We start from the raw sequence: 20741 nt of genomic DNA on the forward strand, positions 1-20741 counted from the left end.
CAGATGGCCGGGCTAGGCTGGGGGCCACCCCACTGGTCACAGATGGCCGGGCTAGGCTGGGGGCCACCCCACCTGTCACAGATGGCTGGGCTAGGCTGGGGGCTACCCCACGGGTCATAGATGCCTGGGCTAGACTGGGGACCACCGCACCGGTCACTGATGCCTGGGCTAGGCTGGGGGCCACCTCACCAGTCACTGATGCCTGGGCTAGGCTGGGGGCCACCCCACTAGTCATAGATGATGGAGCTAGGCTGGGGGCCACCCCACTGGTCATAGATGCCTGGCCTAGGCTGGGGGCCACCCCACCAGTCACAGATGGCTGGGCTAGACTCAGGGCCACCCCACTGGTCATAGATGCCTGGGATAGGCTGGGGGCCACCCCACTGGTCATAGAAGCCTGGGCTAGGCTGGGGACCACCCCACTGGTCATAGTTGCCTGGGCTAGGCTGGGGGCCACCGCACTGGTCACTGATGCCTGGGCTAGGCTGGGGGCCACCCCACTAGTCATAGATGGTGGAGCTAGGCTGGGGGCCACCCCACTGGTCATAGATGCCTGGCCTAGGCTGGGGGCCACCCCACCAGTCACAGATGGCTGGGCTAGGCTGGGGGCTACCCCACTGGTCACAGATGGCTGGGCTAGACTCAGGGCCACCCCACTGGTCATAGATGCCTGGGATAGGCTGGGGGCCACCCCACCAGTCACAGGTGGCTGGGCTAGGCTGGGGGCCACCCCACTGGTCATAGATGCTTGGGCTAGGCTGGGGACCACCCCACTGCTCATAGTTGCCTGGGCTAGGCTGGGGGCCACCCCACTAGTCACAGATGGTGGAGCTAGGCTGGGGGCCACCCCACTGGTCATAGATGCCTGGCCTAGGCTAGGGGCCAACCTACCTGTCACAGATGGCTGGGCTAGGCTGGGGGCCACCTCTCCAGTCACAAATGGCTGGACTATGTTTGTGGCTCCCCCACCAGTCGTCAATGGCTGGGCTAGGCTGGGGGTCATCCCACCAGCCCAAGATTTCTGGTCTAGGCTCAGGTTCACCTTACTAGGCATAGATGGCTCAGTTAGGCTGGGGATGACCTTAGTAGCCATCGATAATTCAGACGTGCTGCGGGTGACCTTACTGACCATAAATGGCTGGCCTGGGTTTGGGGCCACCTTACTGACTACCGATGGCTGGGATAGGCTTGAGGTCAGCCTAGTGGCCGCGGATGGCTGCCAATATGTGGTAGGGACCACATTATCCAAAGACAGACTTCTGATCAGTCCTGTCCTGTAGGATTTCTGGGACAACCTTTCCTTCAGGTCCATGGAGCTTTGGCCCGAGGTCATATCCCTCTCATCCTGATCATCTGAGCTCCAGTGGACACTCAAGGTCATGCGGCCGGACACTGAGCTGTGGTGCAGAATGGGGATCAGCTCTGAGCCTGCAGAGGGCTGTTGGTAGAGGTTTGGAGTCGTATGTCCCCGGCCCGCTTTCTTGGTTTCTTCCCTGTCTCTAGGCCTCTGGGGCCTCCCCACAGCCTCTCCAGAGAGGAGGGTATCTAGATGGATATCCCCATCCAAGCGGGCCTCCCAGGACTCCTGCTCCACCAGTTCGACAGCAGTGAGACTGGCCACAGACATGGTGGAGAGGCTGAGTGAGCCACAACTAGGCAGTGAGCTCTGGGAGTTACTCACATTTGGACCATAGTCTATGGAGCCTTGGGAGAGGCTTCCAGCCATGTCATTGTCTGGACCCTGGGGCAAACTGGCTGCCAGTTCATTGAGTATATGTCCAGTCACTTGCTCCGGTGGGCAGCGTGCACTGGAAATGGTGCCCTGGGTTTGATTGCTCTCCTGCCTGGGGACGGCTGTACGGGAAACGGTGCGTGCAAACCTCCTGCCTGGGGAGGCTGGGAACACACTGGGATCTGCCTGAGTCTTGAGTGCCCAGCGATGACCAGGAGCCATGGAGCCCGGCAAGAGACCTAGGGTTATGTCACCAGCCCTGGGGGTCTGGGGTTGGGTTAGGGACATTTTGCTCACAGTGGCAGCCCTCAGTGGACCTGGGGTCGCCTTATTGATCCTCTCCCTAGTGTTCATGGAGGCCCGTTTGTGATTTGGGGACTGAGTTTTCTGCATGGTCTCCTCATGGACCACGGGTGGCTGTCGTGGAACTTTGGTGGCTGAGGGTCGGTACATGCTGGGGGGCACCTTGTTGACCCCGGAGGGCTGACAGCAACAAACAGATCCCCCATAGGCAGCAGCACACTGGTGGGAGTGCACAGCCCTCCCACCACCCGCAGTGCGGGGAAGCATACCCGAGGCCACCCGGCCCTCCCCCGACGACGCCCGCCGATGTGGGGCCACCCTGCTGACCGCATGTGGCTTATGGGAGCTCGGGGCTCTGCCACCAGCCACCACCGATTGCTGGCTGGTGCTTGGGCCCACACCATTGGCAATGAGCGGCTGCCACAGGCTGGGGGGCAGCTGCAGGTGGGGTGGCTTGGGCAAACTGGGGTCCGTGTCACTCTCCACGGGGTTGAGATCTGATGCCAATTCACTGGCCCCTGGGGGCAGGCACACGTTTTCGTCACTGACCTCAGGGCTCAGATATAGGTCTGAGGAGGAGCCCCTGCTGGACTCCATCTCCCATGATAGACTGGGGTCCAGGGCAGCGATCAGGGGATACTGATGAATGGCAGTGATCACTCTACTAGCCAGGGAGGCACCCATAGAGACCACCGGCCAGCAGGGTGACCCCCCGAGCATGGCCCCATCCCCCATCTCTTCCAAGAACCCGGCAGGCCAGCCTGTGGAGAAGCCCTCCCAGACCCCGTCCTGGGGAACCCTAACCTTGCTGGGCTGTGGCCTCACGGGGCCTAGGCCGGGCCCCCATGCAGTCGGTGGGCTCCCCCTGTGGTCCACGTCCACCGGGGCTGGGATCACAGTCATCCTGTTTCCTGCTGTTTTCGAGGTGGCCTTGGGGAGGACAACGCCAGTCCTCAGGGCCGCCTGAGACAAAGACTGGCTCAGGACAGCGCCCAGCTCCCCCTGACACAGGGCCTGGCTCAGAGCGGCCCACTCCTCCTCTGTCAGGGCCTTGCTGAGCATGTCCGCCAGTTTACCCTGCTTGGCCTTGGTGAGTTCTGCCCGCAGCTCGCCGGGGGACAGGGTGCGGGACAGCGCAAGGCCCAGCTCGCCCCAGGATAGCACTTTCATCAGCGCTGTGCCCAGCATGCCCTGGGGCAGGGCCTTGGCCATCGTGGAGCCCAGGACTTTCTTGGACAGGGCCTGGTTCAGGGCTGCCTTCACTTGGCCCTGGGAGAGGGCTTTTGCCAGTAGGGCACGGAGGTCCTCCTGGGAGCCCAGCTCGGCAGCCAGCTCAGTGCACAGGGAGGCGAGCTGGGAGGCAGTCAGCTCTTCCGGGCAGGGTGTGGCCAGGCTGGGCATCGGTGACTGGGCCCGGGTAGCCCCACTGTCACCCCAGGATTCAATGTTACATGTGGGGTGTCCGGCAGAGGCCAGCAGAGGCACCAGCATGCTCCGGGTCTCGGAGGCCCCCTGGCATGGGCCCGGGGTGGCTTTGCCCTGCACATAACTGTGGGGTTGGATCTGAGTCAGTCTGTCCTCTGGCTTGGCTCGGGGCGGAGTGCCAAGGGCACCAACGTGCTGGCAGGGCTGGGTGGAAGCCTTGAACCCGGCCAGGAGTGGCTGCGACTGGGTCTTGCCGCTGAGCTCAGCAGCTTGGTGGGCCGTGTGGAGGCACTTGGCGGTTTCTGGGACCAGCTGGGCCTGGGACTGCACCTTGGTCAGCCCGATGGGCAGATGTGCTTGAGACTGGACCTTTATCACTCCTGTGGCCAGATGCGCTTGGGACTGTGCCTTGGTCAGACACGTGCCCAGATGTGCGAAGGACGGGGCCTTGGTCAGCTTGGCAGGTGGATGTGCCTGGGACAGGGCCTTGGACAGACACGTGCCCAGATGGCTCTGAGCCTGAGTTGTGGTCAGCTTGGCGTGTGGATGTGCCTGGGGCAGGGTCTTAGACAGACATGTGCCCAGATGGGCCTGGGGCAGAACCGCAGTCAGTTCGGCAAGCAGCTGTCCCTGGGACGAGGCTGTGGTCGAACAGGTGGCCAGCCGTTCTTGGGGCAGGGCCTCGGCCAGACATGTATCCAGATGTGTCTGGGGCATGGCCTTGGCCGGACATGTGGCCAGCTGGGCCCGGGGCAGGACCACGGCTGTCTCTACAGGCACATACACCTGGGGCTGAACCTTCACATCTGCCCTCAGATGTGTCTGTAATGAGGACTTGTTCCTGTCCTCAGCCATTTTCACCCAGGGTGAAGCCCGGGGCATTTCAATGGCCACACTGGTACTAGACACCGTTTCTGTTTTCACCTGCTTCTGGGAGAAGACCTTCATTTTTTCAGCTTCCAAAGGAGGCTTGGCTGGAGCCTTGGGGGCCCCAGCTCCCAGATGTGGTGAGTTAAAGTATTTGATCTTTCCCTCAGCCAAGTATGAGTGAGAAGAGACCCTGACCATCCCTGCTGTCTGCTTTGTGTTCACCACAGCCTTGGCCTTCGGTCCGTTCAGACACGTGTGGGATGAGGCGTTGGGAATTCCAGCTGCCACAGCTACTGGAGGTGAAGACTTCAGATTTCCACCTGCTGAAGGTGGCAGGCATAGGGTCCTGAGAATGGCGGCCATTGAGCGAAATTGGGCTGGGGTTTTGGTGACCATTGCTGCCAGACGCGTCTGGGGAGGGGTCTTGGTCACTGAGGCCCCGGGGAGCGTCTGAGATGGAGTCTTGGCCATGGCAGCTGCCGGACACGTCTGCAGCGGCGTCTTGGTCATCGGGGCTACCGGGCGCATCTGGGTTGGAGTCTTGGTCATGGCGGGCACTGGGCACATTTGGGGTGGAGCCTTGGTCATTGTGGCCACAGGCCGTGTCTGAGTTTGGGGCTTAATCATCGAGGCCAAAAGGCATATCTGCGGTGAGATCTTGGCCATGATGGCTGCCGGTCGTGTCTGGGGAGAAGTGTTGGTCATTGAGGCTGTTGGTCGCATCTGGGTTGGGGTCTTGGACATCGGGGCTGCTGGGCATGGCTGCGGTGGGGTCTTATTCACCAGGGCCGCCAGGCATGACTGAAGTGGGGTCTTGGTCATGGTGGCTGGCTGGGATGTCTGGGGTGAAATCTTGGTCATTGCAGCCACCGGGCATGTCTGGGGTGGGCTCCTGGCCATTGGGGCTACCTGGTACGTCTGGGGTGGGGCCTTGGTTATTGTTACCGTGGGCGCTGAGCATGGCTGGGGTGGGGTCTTGTTCATCATGGCTGCCAGGCATGACTGGAGTGGAGTCTTGGTAATCGCGACTGCAGGGTACGTCTGGGGTAGGGTCTTGTTCATGGCAGCCGCTGGGTACATCTGGGTTAGGGTCTTGGTCATCCTGGCCACTGGGTGTACCTGGGGTGGGGTCTTGGCTAGTGTTACTGTGGGCACGAGGCATGGCTGGGGTGGGGTCTTGGTCATTGCGGCCACTGGATACATCTGGGGTGGGGTCTTATTTATCACAAATGCTGGGCCTGTCTGGAGTGGGGCTTTGAGGACCTCTGTTTCCACGTGGGTCTGGGCCTGGGTCTTGAGTGATCCGTGAACTGCCTGGGCATACCTTCCACATGGGAGTGGCCCTGGGGCTCCTGCCTTGCTGGCTCTGGTAATTACTTGCTTGGTCTTCACCGTGTCCCCTTCAACGTGGACAAGGCAGGGATTTCTGACAGTTCTCGTCAGCAGGCATGGATGGCACTTTGCATCTAGACTCGCCGGACATGGAAGTCTCATGGCAACGGTCTGGTGTGGCAGGAAGGTGATGCCAGGGTCCCCAGTGGTGCAAGGTGGAGCAAGCCGGGCCTGCAGGGAGGCCAGCTGGTGGGTGCAGGCGGCCAGGGTGTCGGAGGAAGGGAACTGGGTCTCTTTGCTCATCATGACAGGCGGGGCCACAGGGGGTTTGCTCTCTCTTGGATGCTGAAACCGCACCTGCTGGGGGGCATGGTAAGGGATGTCGCCCTCCTCCATGCTCACTTTTTTTTCCACCAACTTGCCAGACCGGAGGAGACGCCTGGTGTTGAAGCGTCGCCAGGCCTCCTGGATGGCCTTTGCTGCCATCATCTGGGAGATCAGCTTTTGCCGGAGCCGGTAGCCCCTCCAGTTGGCTTGGATGAGGGTGGCTGCACGGGAGAGCATCATGTCCATCTCATCCACCAGGACGTTCTTGAAGGCCTGGCTCTCGACCACAGCCCGCAGGCGTGGGATGGGACGAGGCACCATCTTGTCCTTGTCATGCTGTTGCAGAAGGGTCTCCCTGGACGCCAGTGGCTTGTGCTGAGGCTGTGAACTCAGTGTCCCTGCTTTGTCTTGGAGATTAGAGACAGACTGGGGCTGGTAGAGGCTCTGCCCATCGGGTGACAACTGTAACTGTGTTGCTTCCGGCATTGTCTTGGTTCCTGGGCGGGTCAGCTCTGCCTATGGAGGGTGACAGGGAGGTGGACAGAGTGGGATCATACAGACAAGAGGTCTCCTGGCTGGAGCGAGCCCTCCAGGACCTACAGCTTCTCGTTCCTGACACCTTGCAATCTTCCTCCTCTCCTTTGCAGGCCCTCCCTCTCCCAGCCACCTGCCCAGGTGGCCTTTGGTACCTACGTCTCCCTCATGATCCTGTGGTCACTTCAACACTGGCAATAATGCACATTCTCAGCTGAATGCCAACCATCTTCTTGCTTTCTGAATTTCCTTTATATCTGGAGCACACTGTGAATCGCACTGATCACACTGTTTTGGAAATTTCCTATTTGTCTGTGTGTGTGTGTGTGTGTGTGTGTGTGTGTGTATGTGTGTGTATGTGTGTTGTTATTATTTGCCTCTCTCTATTTACTGTGAATTCCTAGAGGGCAGGAACCAGCTCTGCGTCCTTTCTGTGTCCCCATCTCAGTCATAGGGCCTGGTTCCGGGCTGTTTGGTGGGTGGCTAGCTTCATAAATGAGTGGCTGAGTGGATTGGAAGTTGGGTAGATAGATGGATGAATGGTTAAATCTGGATAAATGAATGGTGGATGGGTTGGAAAGATGGATAACGGGTTGTGTGGAAGAATAAGTAGGTAAATGAAGTTGATGAATGAATTGATGAACAGATCAATAAATAAGGAAATGGATACATGGGTGGATGGATGGATGGATGGATGAGTGGGTAAATGAATGAATAAGTGGATGGATGCATAGGAGGGAGGGGTAAAGGAGGGAGGAATGGATGGATGGACAGACAAGCGAGTAGAGGAGGGATGAGATCTGAGTAGATAAAGGAGTCCGTGAATGGAGAGAGCTGAAGGAATTGGTGAAGAGATCAATGAATAAGAGGTAGACTGATGAACGGCTAGATGGATCAGTGGCATAGATGATGGATGACTGATAGATGATGGGTAGATCACTGGCAGATGGGTGGGCAGAAGAATGAGGGGGTGACTGTGGTTTCCAGAAGCACCTTGGTTCAGTGGGAACTGGGATACTGCCAAGCAGCCCTGATATGTCACCTGGGGCATAACACGCTTGTTGGGCAGAAGCCCACCCCACCCTCTTTCTGGCTGAAACAGCCGATTCCTTTCCCAGACATCTTCATACCTTGGAGGGCCATAGAGTTGGAGGAGGAGCAGGAGGAGAAGGTGCAATCTCAGAGGCCAGCTTGCAAGAGGAAGCAGCCTTCATTCAGCCCTTCATCCCACGCAACATGCAGCAACACTGCCCTGGGCTGGCTCTGTCCTCAAGACAAATGTGAGAAGAGATGTTAAAAGAGAAACAAAAACAAAAACAAAAAACCCTAACATCTCAAAACAAAAACCAAGAACTTTTAAGTCCACAAAGATGAATGTACAAAGAAGTTTATACTAGTGTTCTTTTCTATGTAAAAGCAAAACAACCAGAAATAACCAAAAAGGTGATTGCTAAGGGGTCAGTTAAAAGTGCAAAACGGAGGATGTTCAAAGATGTTCATCACTGTATTGTTTATGAAGAGTAAAAACTGAAAACAACTCGGGGCACCTCGGTGGCTCAGTCGGTTAAGTGTCTGCCTTCAGCTCAGATCATGATCCCAGGGTCCTGGGATAAAGCCCTGCATCAGGCTCCCTGCTCATCAGGGAAGCCTGCTTCCCCCTCTCCCACTCCCCCTACTTGTGTTCCCTCTCTCGCTGTGTCTCTCTCTGTCAAATAAATAAATAAAATGTTAAAAAAAAAAAAACTGAAAACAACTCAAATGCTTATCCACAGGAGGTGGCTTAAATTAAACAGAATATTCATACAGTGGTAATGGTGTCCAGATCCACAAAAATGGTTAAAATTGAAAAGATGGACACATTATGACCAACTGGGGAAATTGTTAGTGTCTTGAAGGCAACTTGTCAATTCCACCCTGATATTTACATTCAAGAGGTGCAAGTGTTCATATTCACCCAAACCAGAAACCATCCAAATGCCCATTGACGGAAGACTTAAATACAACCATATCAGTAACTGACAGGATAATAGACTAAAAACTTCAAGACAAAGATGATCAAAATAGATTCGTTTTCAAAGACCCATGTATTGCCTCCTTTCACGGTAAGAATTCTAGCTTCACCTATGTGATGGCCTGAATGTCCTGCCCCTGCCCAGTCTTCACACCAACACCAAAATGGGCTGGGTTCATTCAGAACAAGCATCAGTGTGAACTGGATCATAACAACAAATGGGCCTGAGGCTGGTTCTCCTGGAGGTGGGCAGAGTCATTGTCCCCATTTCACAGAGGAGGAACCTGAGGCCCAGAGAAGCCAACATACCATATTTCTTACTTCTTTAAGTTATTTCTGATTTACCTCCCTCATTGAACTATGAACTGCCCATGGGTAGAGATGTCCGTCTCTTTTGTTTGCTGTTGAATCCCCAATGCCTAGAACAGTACACACAATGGTGCTCAATAGATGTTTATGCATGGATGGATGGATGGATGAGTGGATGGAGTGGATGGATGGATGGATGAGTAGATGGATAGATAGATGGATGAGTGGATGGAGTGGACGGAAGGATGGATGGATGGATGAGTGGATGGATGGATGGATAGATGGATGAGTGGATGGAGTGGATGGATGGATGGATGAGTGGATGGAGTGGATGGATGGATGGATGGATGAGTGGATGGATGGATGGATGAGTGGATGGATGGATGGATGGATGAGTATCACCTAAGCTTCAGAACTTAGAGAGAACAGCTTCAGGATCTGAACTGGCCTATCCCAGAGTCTGCAGTTTCACCAACCACATGGTTCAGCCCTTTCAACAAACTCAACCAGAATGAGTGAACAAACAGACAACAGAGTTGAGAGGAATGTGATTACAGGGGACAGGAAAAAGGAATAGGGGCCCCCAGACATGTAAGCCAAGTGGCTGGCTTGGCAATTTTGAGTAAACCCCTCTGAGTCTCAGTTTCCTTGTCACATAAGCTAACACCATTTTCCCAGCCTCCCAAGGAAACATGATCGATTCTCCAGGCTGGGACCCCAGACAGACAAACTCACCATCAGGTTTTTGGGGGGCCCCAAATGCCCCTGCTCTGAGGGGCTGAGAAGCTGACCCACTTCTTGAAGTGGCCTGGAGGGCCCAAGGGGGCTCTGAGGATGATGAGGGCCAGGGGAGAACAACCCAGTCTCCGTGTACCCCCCACCAAACCCTCCACCAGATCCACTCACCTGCTCCTGAAGCTGAACCCACCAGCCCGAATGGCCAGCCTTGAGGCCCTGGTCCCACAATGGCTTTGTGACTCACAGCCAAGTTCCAGCCAATCCCCATCAGCTCCTGGAGGAAGGGGGTTCTAGAAGGCCAACCCCATGTGGGGGGCAGGACCTAGATCAGGGCTGAGGCTCATGGTGGTTGCTACATATTGCCTGCCTGTACTGAACAGAAAATTAGGGCTCTGAGCAGAGAAGGGGCCCCAAATTCTTCCCCTACATGTGTCTCAAGGCAGACTCAGTCTCACATACCTTGGGCATTTGTTGAACGCCTCCCTTTGTTTTTGTTTTTGTTTTTTTAAAGATTTTACTTTTAAGTAATCTCTACACCCAACGTGGGCCTCAAACTTACAACCCCGAGATCCAGAGCCACGTGCTCTACCCACTGAGCCCGCCGGGTGCCTCTGAACACTTAACTTTGTAGTGAGACCTGATCTGGGCCTGGGGACACACACAACTCAAATAATTTGAGTGTGTGAAATGGCTAGGAAGGAATCAAAGAGGGGGTGGATGGGCTGAGTCCCGCAGGAGAAGGAGTAGGAGGAGGAGAGCTGGGGGAAGGGCTCCCAGGCAGAGGCCACAGCACAGGCAAAGGTCCCAAAGTGAGAAGAAGTTGGGCATGATTAGGGAATGCGGAGGCTGATGTGGTTGGAGGCAAGGAGAAGAGGGTCAGGAGGCGGAGTGCCGAATAGGAGGCGGAGGGACCTCAGAGAGGAGTGTGAGTTTGGGTTTGGGGCGCCTGGGTGGCTCAGTCGGTTAAGCATCTGCCTTCGGCTCAGGTCATGATCCCAGGGTCCTGGGATCGAGCCCCACGTCAGGTTCCCTGCTCAGCAGGAAGCCTGCTTCTCCCTCTCCCACTCCCCCTGCTTTTGTTCCCTCTCTCGCTGTCTCTGTCTTCAAATAAATAAAATCTTAAAAAAAAAAAAAAAGTTTGGGTTTTATCAAGAAGGCCCCGCAGGAGCCACGAGAGGGTCCAGAGCAAAGGAGGCACATCTCTTGTACCCTGATTCACATCCTAAAAGGCCAGGCGGGTATCTGTGTCTGGCTCTGAGGATGGGGGCTCCTTAGGTGGAGCTGGGCCCAAGGTCCTTTGGGATCCCCATATGGGACTGGCAACAGTGGGTATTGACTCTGAGCCATAGTCATGAAGGGGAAAGTGAGGCCACCGTCCCCATCCACCTCCTGGGGCTAGGCTGATGCCTGGTATGAGTCACTGCTGGCCAGGCTCGGGCTGACACACATCTTGGCCTCAGCTCAGCAGGGTCCTGCCAAAGCCACACAGCCTGGCCCGGCAGCCTCACTTCCCTGGGGAGCCACTGGGAGGCACGAAAGCAAGAGGCAAGCAGGGACACCCAGCCTTACTCGGCAGTTAGCCCCTCATCTTCTCCACGCTGTGGGTGTAGCTTTGGGCAAAACCAGAGACATGACAGTTGGACAGGACTTATGTCCTTGGTCTCAACAATGACCAGGACAGCTCTCACCCATGCCCTCCGTGAGCTCAACACAAATCCAGGGTGGTCAGGGCAATAATCGTGGAAGTACACAGCACTGTGGGAACCCAAGAAGGCCCTAGCCCAGCCTGGAGGTTGTTGGGGATCAGGAGGACAACCGCAGCTGAGTTTGAGCGAAGGTCAGCTGGGTAGCTGAGGGAAGGAGTGTTATCTGGCTTGTAGCCATGCAAAGGCCCTGAGGCCAAAAGGAAAGGAAGTAGAGTTTGGGTAGGGAGGTGCCTAGAGCGACATTGATCTTTCCAGGGCCAGATGCACTCAAGGACTTTTTTCCATAAAGGGTTCAAGTAGGGAATCAGATCTGTGGTTTCCAAAAAGCCCCATGTCACGTGCTAGTGAACACACAGGGCCTCCACTTAGGCCCAAGACTCCTGGGAGGCAAGCAAGAGTCCAGGGTTCTAGCCCCTGCTCTGTCATTAGCAGATACAATAAGATATATTTGGTCTTTGTCCCTGGTCCCTGGCACTCAGCTCCTAAAACTCTCGAAATCCCTGGGAGTGATAAGTGTCTTTAAAAAAAAAAAAAAAGGGGGCGCCTGGGTGGCTCAGTCGTTAAGCGTCTGCCTTCGGCTCAGGTCATGATCCCAGCGTCCTGGGATCGAGCCCCACATCGGGCTCCCTGCTCAGCGGGAAGCCTGCTTCTCCCTCTCCCACTTCCCCTGCTTGTGTTCCCTTCTCTCTCTCGCTGTCTCTCTCTCTCTCTGTCAAATAAATAAATAAAATCTTTAAATAAAAAAAAAAAAAAAAAAAAGATTGATTTGAGAGGGAGTGCCTGCGAGAGTACAAGTGGGAGGGGCAGAGGGAGAGGGGAGAGAATCTCAAGCGAACTCCGAGCTGAGCGCAGAGCCCAACGTGGGGCTCGATCTTACTACCCTGAGATCACAACCTGAGCCGAAACCCAGTTGGACACCTAACCGAGCGCGCCACCCAGGCACCCCGATAAGTATCTTATGCTAATAAGATGAGTGGTGGCTGGGGACCAGCAGATAGCTTCAGGATGGGGGCTGGTCCCCAGAAAGATGGAGAGAGTAGACAGTTGGAGGTTTCAGCTGCACCTCCCAGACCTCCTGGGAGAGGAGAGGCGCTGGAGATTGAACTAATCACCAAAGGCCAATGATTTAACCAATCACGCCGGTGGAATGAAACCAGTGGGGGTCCGAGAGCTTCTTAGTTGGTGAAAACATGGACGGACTGGGAGGGTGGCACACCCAGACAGGGCATGGAAGTTCAACGTCCCTTCCACTGTGCATCTCCTCCACCTGGCTGTTCCTGAGTTGTAGCCTTTATAATAAACCAGTAATACAGGCGCCCGGGTGGCTCAGTCGGTTAAGCATCTGCCTTCGGCTCAGGTCATGATCCCGAGGTCCTGGGATCGAATCCCGCATGGCGCCCTCTGCTCAGAGGGCAGTCTGCTTCTCCCTCTGCCTCTGCCCCTCCCCACCACTCGTGCTCTGTCTCCCTCTCCGTCTCAAATAAAATCTTAAAAGTAAATAAATAAACCAGTAATAGTAAATAAAGCACTTTCCTAGGCTCTGTGAGCTGTTTTAGCAAATTATGGAAACTGGGGTGGGGGGTGGGGAAATCCTTGGTTTAGGGCTTGCTGTTCAGAAGTCCAGGTAGCAACCTGAGACTTCCAAATGGCATTTAAGTGGGGATGGTGTTGTGGGACTAAGCCCCTCGCCTGTAGGGTCTATGCTAACTTCAGGTAGTGTCAGAACTGAATTGTAGGACACCTGGGTGGTGTCTAGAAAATTGAGCTGGTTGGTGTGGGGAAACCGCCCCCCCCAACACAACTGGCATCAGGATTATGAGTAAAAGAGTTCAGGGGTCAACATGAAGATCTCCCAACCTCCTGGGCCTCCCCTTCTCTATAGGTTGGGGGTGCATGGGGAGCCCTTGAGTGTCATTATTATTCATCCACCAAACAGATATGGGAGATGTTACCTGGACATGAACCTACCCATTTCATAGCATAGAAGGTAGAGGGGGCAGGGGGAGAGGACTTGGTTGAGGTTACACAGTGGCCAACTGGCACCCAAGTTGAGACTCAGCCTCCTGAAGAGTGAAGCTCTGCTCCCAAAATGTGGTTCTTGGTCTCCTCTGTGTCAAGACACCCCCACCTCAGCTTCGGCCTCTCACTGCTGGGCGCCCTCCTGAAACGTCCGCCTGAGGGCGGTGCAAGGTGAGGTCACGTGGTTAACAACCAAATCCCAAAGCAGCTCTTGAAGCCTTGAAAAGTAGGCAGTCAGGGTGATCAGAAGAGGAAACAGGTGGTGAGGTCCCACCCTTTCAATGGCAGAGGGATAGTGGGCACGTGCTGGTCCTTCTTTGCACCTCCGTTCCCCCATCTGTAAAACAGGAACGATTCGCCCGCCTCCCCTAGCAGGGCTGGGTGTAGAGCTGGCGCTCAGCGCATGCCCACCAGCTCGACTTGCCCTGCGTCCTTGACCACCAATGCCTAGGTCCCTCCAGGCCCCAAGTGAGGCAGAAAGCCCGAGGCCCGGGGTCTTTTGCCCACACAACAGCAAGGGTCAGGGTAGGCAGGGGATGAACGCAGTGCGACCGTCAAGGCTCTGGAGGTTTGAAGCTTAAGGTATAAATGTCCCTGCAAACTCCTAAAAATTGCAGGCTGTGCGACCTCAGATCACTCAACCTCTCTGAACTGAGTTTCCTCAAAATGGGAGACTAGGATGTTGGGAAGGGAGAGGTCTTCAGGGAGTACTTGGAAAATCCTGATTCCAAGTCAGCGCCCTAAGAGGAAGGTCCCACAGAACGTAGCTCCACCACCAGTCCTGGAGGCAGACTGCCCAAGTCAGATCCCACCTGGGCCACTTTCCTTCTGGTCCCGAGACTCAGCAACCCCCATCCACCAGACAATAATCAAAGCTTACACTGAGCACCAACTCTAAGCCAAGCACTGCTCTGTGAACAAACTGGTGATCCTCCAACTTTATGGGGCAAGCTTACAACTGTTCCGCCCATTTTGCAGACAGGGTAAGAGAGGCCCAGAGGTTCAAGTTTTTGCCTTTTCCTACCTGCCTGGGACTGGGCTGTCCTCTTTCCATCTTGTAGTCTCTCTTTCCTAAAGGGGACACCCGTGGGCTCGCTAGTTCCAAACGCTGGTTGGAGATCCCAATATCCCTCACCTAACCTGGACATCAGTCGGCCCCAAGCCCAGGAGCGCCTAGATGGCGCTCGTTGAGCGCCAGATGTGGAAGGCCCCTCCCGCACGCCGGCTCTCCTCCTCCGAACAGAGGCGGAGGGAGGAGGGGGAAGGAGGCAAGGGAGGGGGGAGGGGAGCGTGCGAGCCAGGCCCTGCCCAGCCCATCAGGCCCCGGCGGGGGAAGAAGGAGGCAGAGAGCCGAGCTGGCGTAACGAGACTTTACTGAAAACAGAAAACCGGGCAAACCAAGGATTACAAACAGGAATGTGGACTCGTAGCAAAACAAAACAACAGAACAAAAAGGGCGGGAGGAGGGATGTAGGAAGGACGGAAGAGGGGGGAAGCAAGAGCGAGGAAAGGGAAGGGAGTTTTTTTTTTTTTTCTTCTTCCCATTTCTTTAAAAAACCAACACAAGAAAAAACACACACACACAACCAACGTTTGTTCCCAAGTAGAAACATAAATAGGGCAGAATCGAACACTCTGTTTCTTCTCTCTTCCAAAAGCAAAAAAAAAAAGTAAAAGGAAAGGCAGGGTTTGAGGCTGCGCCCCCTCGGAGCCCCCTACGGCGGCGGTGTGTACAAAGGGGCGGCCGGGGCGCGCGGGTTTGTGCAACACTGGGTGGCCGCGCTCGGGGAACAGAGGCAGCGCGAGGGCGGGGGGGTCATGCGCTTGCCCCCCGGGAGCAGGGGGTCCAGCTTGTCGAGTCTGAGGAGCCCTCTCCGAGTCCTGGGCACCCTCGGGGGGTCCTCAGGGACCGCGCCCTCTCGGAATCCTGGCACCCTCGGGGTGAGTGGGGGGTGTTCCCGGGGCCGCGCCCTCTCCGAGTCCGGGGGCGCCCACGCCCCCCCACACACGAGCCCGCCTCCCGGGGAGGGGGCCGCGCATGCGCCCCGCGCGCGGGCTCAGTACGCGGACACCTGGTGCTGGGGCAGCAGCTGGCAGCCGCTGTTGACGTGGCTGAGGACCTTCTGCTTGAGCTGCGCCACCTGCTCGCGCAGCAGGCTCGCTGTGGACGCCAGCTCCGTGTTCTGGCTCTTGAGCGTCTTCACTTTCTCCTCGAGGCGCGAGATGCGCTCCAGCTTGCGCTTGCGGCACTTAGAGGCAGCGATGCGGTTGCGCAGCCGCTTGCGCTCCGCCTTAATGCGCTCCTGCGTGTCCATGTCGATGGGCGACAACGGCGGGCTCTCGCCGAAGCTTGGCACGTCGGGCACCGTCTGCGGCTCATCCTTGAGCGCGGTCAGGCGGGGCGGTCCCAGCGCGCCTGGGGGCGGCGGTGGAGGGAAGGGCACAGGCTCGGCGGCGAAGGCGACCGTCGCAGCACCCCCCGAACCCCCAGTGCCGCCCGCGTAGCTGCTCAGGTTCGCGTAGACGGGCGCCTCGGGCGTGGCTGCCGCCGGGGCCAGTTCGCCAGGAGGCGCGGCGCCCGCAGCCGTGCTCGAGGGTCCCCCAGCGGCCGCGGCAGCAGAGGCCGCGCCCGTGCCCAGCTGGTTCTGCTTGTGCAAGTCCTCCAGGGCCTTGACGAAGCCCTCGGCAAACTCCTGCTCCTCGCTGGCCGCCACCTTGGGGTAGAGGAACTGAGTGCTCGTCGGCGTGGTGGTGACCAGCCCGTTGGACTGGATGATTAGGCGCTCGAGCTCGGGCGAGGCGAGCTTGAGCAGCCCCAGGTCGGGCGAGGCGAGCAGGCCGTCGGGGGGCGCCGCGCCTGGGGCGCCGTCGGTGCGCAGGGGGGCCGGGGGCGGCGCGGCCGCGGGCTTGAGCGCCGCCGCCACCTGCTCGCTCAGGCTCAGCGTCAGCGCGTCTTTCTTCATCATGCTGCCAGTCGCCGCCGTCGGGGGCGCCCCGGGGAACAGGCGACCCGGGGACGCGAAGCTACCACCGCCGCCACTGCTACTGACGCCGCCGCCCAGGCCGCTCAGCGCCTCATCGCCGTAGAAGGGTGTTTCCATCCTCCGCCTCCCCCGCCGCGCCGGCCCGGGGAGGGGAGGGGGGAGTGGCCGCGGCCGCCCGGGGGGCCTGCGCCCCCCCGTCCGCTCGGCCCTGCGCCCGCCCCGGCCGAGGCCGCTGCGCCCGGCCCTCCGCTGGCGGCGGCTCCTGCGCCGCGCACTTCGCGCGCCCTCTTATAGCCTCGGCCCAGCGCGATGAGCTCACTGCCCCCGCTCGCCATTGGGCGTGGGTGACGTCGCTCATTTGCATGGTGGGGCGGGGCCAAGCCGCTGACGCCCCCCCTGGCTGCCGTTGCCTCGGTGACGCGCGGTAAACCGCACAACAGCGCAAGGCCTTGTGGGTTGACGTCATGGGGGCGGGTCCCGCGCCCGGACCCGATTACCCCGCCCCGGGAGCGCAGTGTACGACCAATGCCCCCAGCGCTGCCTCCCGCCAAGGCACGTCCCGGGTGGCGTGATGAGCATGGCCTCCAGCCGCCTGCCCGTCCCCAAGCCCCGCCCCGCATCCGCGCGTGGGGCCCCGGCTGGGCGGGGGCGGGGGCGGTGCCGGCCTCCGGGGACCGGCGGGGGATGGGGCCCGGATGGATAAATAACTCCCTGGCACCTCCCGCTCCACTACGCCTACAAGTGCCTTCGTTAGCGCACCTTTATCCTGGCTCTGTACGGGCTGGGGGCAGAAGGCCTTAGGGAGCTGTTCCCGGTGGCTCCCTGGGCGATTTGGCCAGATCTGCTTCTGTCTCACCTTTACCCCCAAATCTCCGGTGGTGTGTTTGCCCCAGAAAGACGAGGGACGGGAAAGAAGAGCTGCCAGAAGTTGCTGGAAGCGCTTTGATCCTGATACTTTTTTCACTGAGGAGTCTAAAAGTTCGGAGTCCGACTAACTGGCTTTCCAGACGGGAAACAGGCTCAGCAAGGTGTGACCAGGCCATAGACCTTTTATTCACCTGGTAGAACCCTGGCCTCCTGCTCCTGGGCAGCCGCCTACATTTTTACTCTGCATCTGCCAGGGTCTGCTGTGGGTCCTGAGGTGAGGGTGGTTGACTATAGGCCCCCACAGTTTCCTCCTTAGCCGCCCTCCCCTTCCCAATTGTTAAGGCAGGAATCCCAGCTGGTAATTGTTAACTATTTAATACTGTTTTGTTATTGTCAATGCTCAATGGGCCTCCCTAAAGGCTGACTGGAGATGGGATATGAGGGAGGAAGGAGGGAACAACCTATCCAGCACTCCCTAAGGACTCTTGGGACATCTGGGCCTGGCTGACAGCCCCTTCACACAACCCCTCCGTGGCTCCCGCCATCACTCAGGATGGAGCCAATTTCTCAGCCAGATGGTGGAGGCTAAGCACCCTTTTTCCACTGACCCCCCTCTAACCTTTCACCTTCTCTGAGCCTTGGCCTCTCAGCCCATTGCTGCCTCAGGGTCTTTGCATACGCTTTGCCCTCTGTGTGATGCTCCCTTCCCCAGTGCAAACTTGTATCCTCGGAGAGGCTCCTCCCACTCACCTTATTTCCATTATAGCCTTGGAAGCATTCAGAATGACAGGGTGGACCAAAAGTTCCTGGAGGGCAGGGACCTTGTGTATCCTGAACCTGCTGGGTCTCCAACATCCGGTACAGCACCTGGCTCAGTGTTAAAGGAGAATGCTGCCTGGCCTGGTTGCTGTGGCAAGTTTCTGGCCTCGGTTTGTCTGATTTGCCTGTGGGCATGAACATTCCCAGCCCCCAACCCCCAGTCTTCTGCCTCCCTGCCTCACTGGGCCCTGCCCCTAACTGGGCTCTGGAGCAAAAAGGCTATGAAGGAAACTGTCACCATGAGCAAGAGGCGTGGCCTGGTAGGCAATGACCCAGGGTGTGTCTATGTACACACAAATGTCTGTTTGTGCCTGTGTATATTCATGTATGGATCCCTGTGCCCAGGTGTGTTCACGCATGAGGGTGGGGGTCTATGTACCTGTGTGAGTCCATGCATATAGATCTGTCTGCCTGTATGTATCTCTGTGCCTGTATGTATATACATATATGTATACTGGTGGGTACGTATGTGTCCATTTGCGTACGTTTCTAGGCATGTAGGTTTCTGAGTCCTCCAGACATGCCCTCCCAGGTCCCAACCTGGGCAAAGGGACCCCTAATGGGAGGGGATGCAGCCCCCAGCCTGTTGCTAGCCTTGCTCTGAGACTCCTCTCTGGGCCTATGCAATGGGGCTAAATTGGAGGAAATGGGGCCATGCTTTTCCCCAAGGCAGGACGTGAGTGGGTGGCCTAGGGAGCCTCCACCCTGACCTTGGGCCCTAACCTTGACAAGTGGATGAATGGTCTGGTGAACTATGGGCAGAACCTGCCTGAGCTGAAAGACTGACCAGCAAACAGGCTTTGGGAAATGGAGGCACAAGGAGCCCAAGGCCTGTTACCTCTCTGAGTCTCCATTTCCTCCTCATGAAAATGGAGTGAATAATCTCACCCACCTCATGGAGTCTTGTGATTTTTGTTTTATTTATTTATTTATTTTTTTAATTAAGTAAACTCTACCCCATCATGGGGCTAGAACTCACGACCCTGAGATTCAAGAGTCGCATGCTCTACTGACTAAGCTGGCGAGGTGCCTTGAGTATTGTGATTTGTATTGGATTTGAAAAAATAGTAAGAACTCAATGTTTTCTATAAGTATTTTATCTTATTATTATTATTAGGCCACCCTTAACTGTGTATGGTTATTTGGTCTGGAGTTCCCTCAGCCTGGAGTGCCCTTCCTTATCCTCCAGGCAAATTCCTACTCATGCTTCAAAACCCAGTCTCCTCCTCCAGAAGCCTTCCCTAACCTGACGCCCAAGGAGTCCCCCACCATCTGGCTGAGCCTGCCCACCATCTTTGTTGGGCTCTCTCGGCCCCAGATGGGGGAGGGGAGGGTCCTTGAGGCTGGATAGAGAGGACCTGTCTTGGCCCCTTGCCAGCTCCACTTTTCAAGGCCTGGATCCTTCAGTCTCCACTGCTGTGCACTTGCTGTTCCCTCTGACCCAACGATTTTCCCTACCTTCTCCTTCATCCTAGCCAGGCAGCCCTCCAGGACACTCCAGTCCTGCTCTTTCATTTGGACCAACCCTATCCCCACCTAGTCAGGCAGGTCAAAGGGAGCCCTGAATCCACCAACCAATCATATGCAGTGAACTAGGGACAACTCCCATTCTCTCATTCATTCATTCATTCCCTACACACTGTCTGAGCACCTACTTTGAGCCAAGTGATGGGGACACACGTGAATGACACAAACATCCTCACCTTTCCAGCGCACGGTCTGAAGAAGGAACCTGTCAAACACAACTTCAAGGAGAATGGTGCCCCCTCCATGGGTGGGGGGTATGTTTTAGAGTTGGGTAATTGGGGTGGGGCACCCCAGGAGGTGAATGAAGGAGGAGCTGGAGATAATTTGAAGGCCAAACATCCCAGACAGTGGGAACAGCAAATGCAAAAGCCCTGGGGCAGACCCCAGCTGGCCACTTTGATGGAGAGAGCCGGTGGGGCTGGATTGGGTGAGCCAGGAAAAGCCAGAGGGAGAGAAGGAAAGCAGGCTTCCATGGGAGCCTGGGTGGTATCACATGTCCCGTGTAGTGGCAGTGGCCCTGGAAGATGAAATTGAGGGAGAAGTTGGTAACAAGGCTCAGCCTAGACCCTGATTTTTCCTCCCTTACTGTCCCAGCAGGTCCAGGAGTCTCAGGACATTATCTTACTTCCCACAGCAGCGTCCAGGGAGGGTGCGGGACCTGCCCCAGGGTCACATAGTCCAGGCCAAAGGAAAACTCAGCCCGGTCCCCAACCCTACCCTGGGTTCCAAAGGGAAGCTAAAACTAACCCCCCCACCCCTCTCCCAGCCCGGGTTCGAATCTCCGCCCCTCTAGGGCCTCTCTCTAGAGCGTTGAGATTACCCTTCTTGTTTAAAGCAACCAGTGGGGCGCCTGGGTGGCTCAGTCGTTAAGCATCTGCCTTTGGCTCAGGTACTGATCCCAGGGTCCTGGGATCGAGCCCCGCACCGAGCTCCTTGCTCGGCGAGAAGCCTGCTTCTCCCTCTCCCTCTGCTTGTGTTCCCTCTCTCGCTGTGTCTCTGTCAAACAAATAAAATCTTTCAAAAATGATAAAAATATGCGGGGGATGCGGGTCTGAGTAGGGCTTATGGGGAACGTCCTCTGGGGGTGGGGCTTGCGGGGACCCGGGTGGCGGGATTCCGCCAGCGGGCCGGGGGAGGGGCGCCGGCCTGGGGCCGGGGGCGCGCCTGGCCTCCGCGCATTCCTAAGGATCAGGTTACCGGCCAGGGCGATGGCCCCTCCCCTCCCCTCCTGCCCCGCT

General features: G+C 57.0%; 2 protein-coding genes across 2 annotated transcripts in view; both read right to left on the reverse strand.

The window, feature by feature from the left end:
• The window catches only part of IQCN (IQ motif containing N), a 12640-nt gene extending 4772 nt beyond the window's left edge, over positions 1-7868 (reverse strand). Inside the window, exons 1-2 of the mRNA XM_032412126.1 lie at positions 7654-7868; positions 2840-6505 (exon numbers count right to left, since the gene is read on the reverse strand). Of these exons, the coding sequence (XP_032268017.1) occupies positions 2840-6505; positions 7654-7737 (3750 nt within the window). The 5' untranslated portion in view covers positions 7738-7868. The remainder of the gene's footprint in view (positions 1-2839; positions 6506-7653) is intronic.
• A 6794-nt stretch (positions 7869-14662) lies between these two features.
• On the reverse strand, positions 14663-16500 carry JUND (JunD proto-oncogene, AP-1 transcription factor subunit). The gene has a single exon (XM_032412475.1). The coding sequence runs from the start codon at positions 16405-16407 to the stop codon at positions 15364-15366; it is 1044 nt and encodes a 347-aa protein (XP_032268366.1). The 5' UTR covers positions 16408-16500; the 3' UTR covers positions 14663-15363.
• Between the last annotated feature and the right edge of the window lie 4241 nt (positions 16501-20741).

The sequence above is a fragment of the Phoca vitulina genome, unplaced genomic scaffold, assembly GCF_004348235.1.
Source record: "Phoca vitulina isolate PV1807 unplaced genomic scaffold, GSC_HSeal_1.0 scaffold13, whole genome shotgun sequence".
Taxonomy (NCBI): domain Eukaryota; kingdom Metazoa; phylum Chordata; class Mammalia; order Carnivora; family Phocidae; genus Phoca; species Phoca vitulina.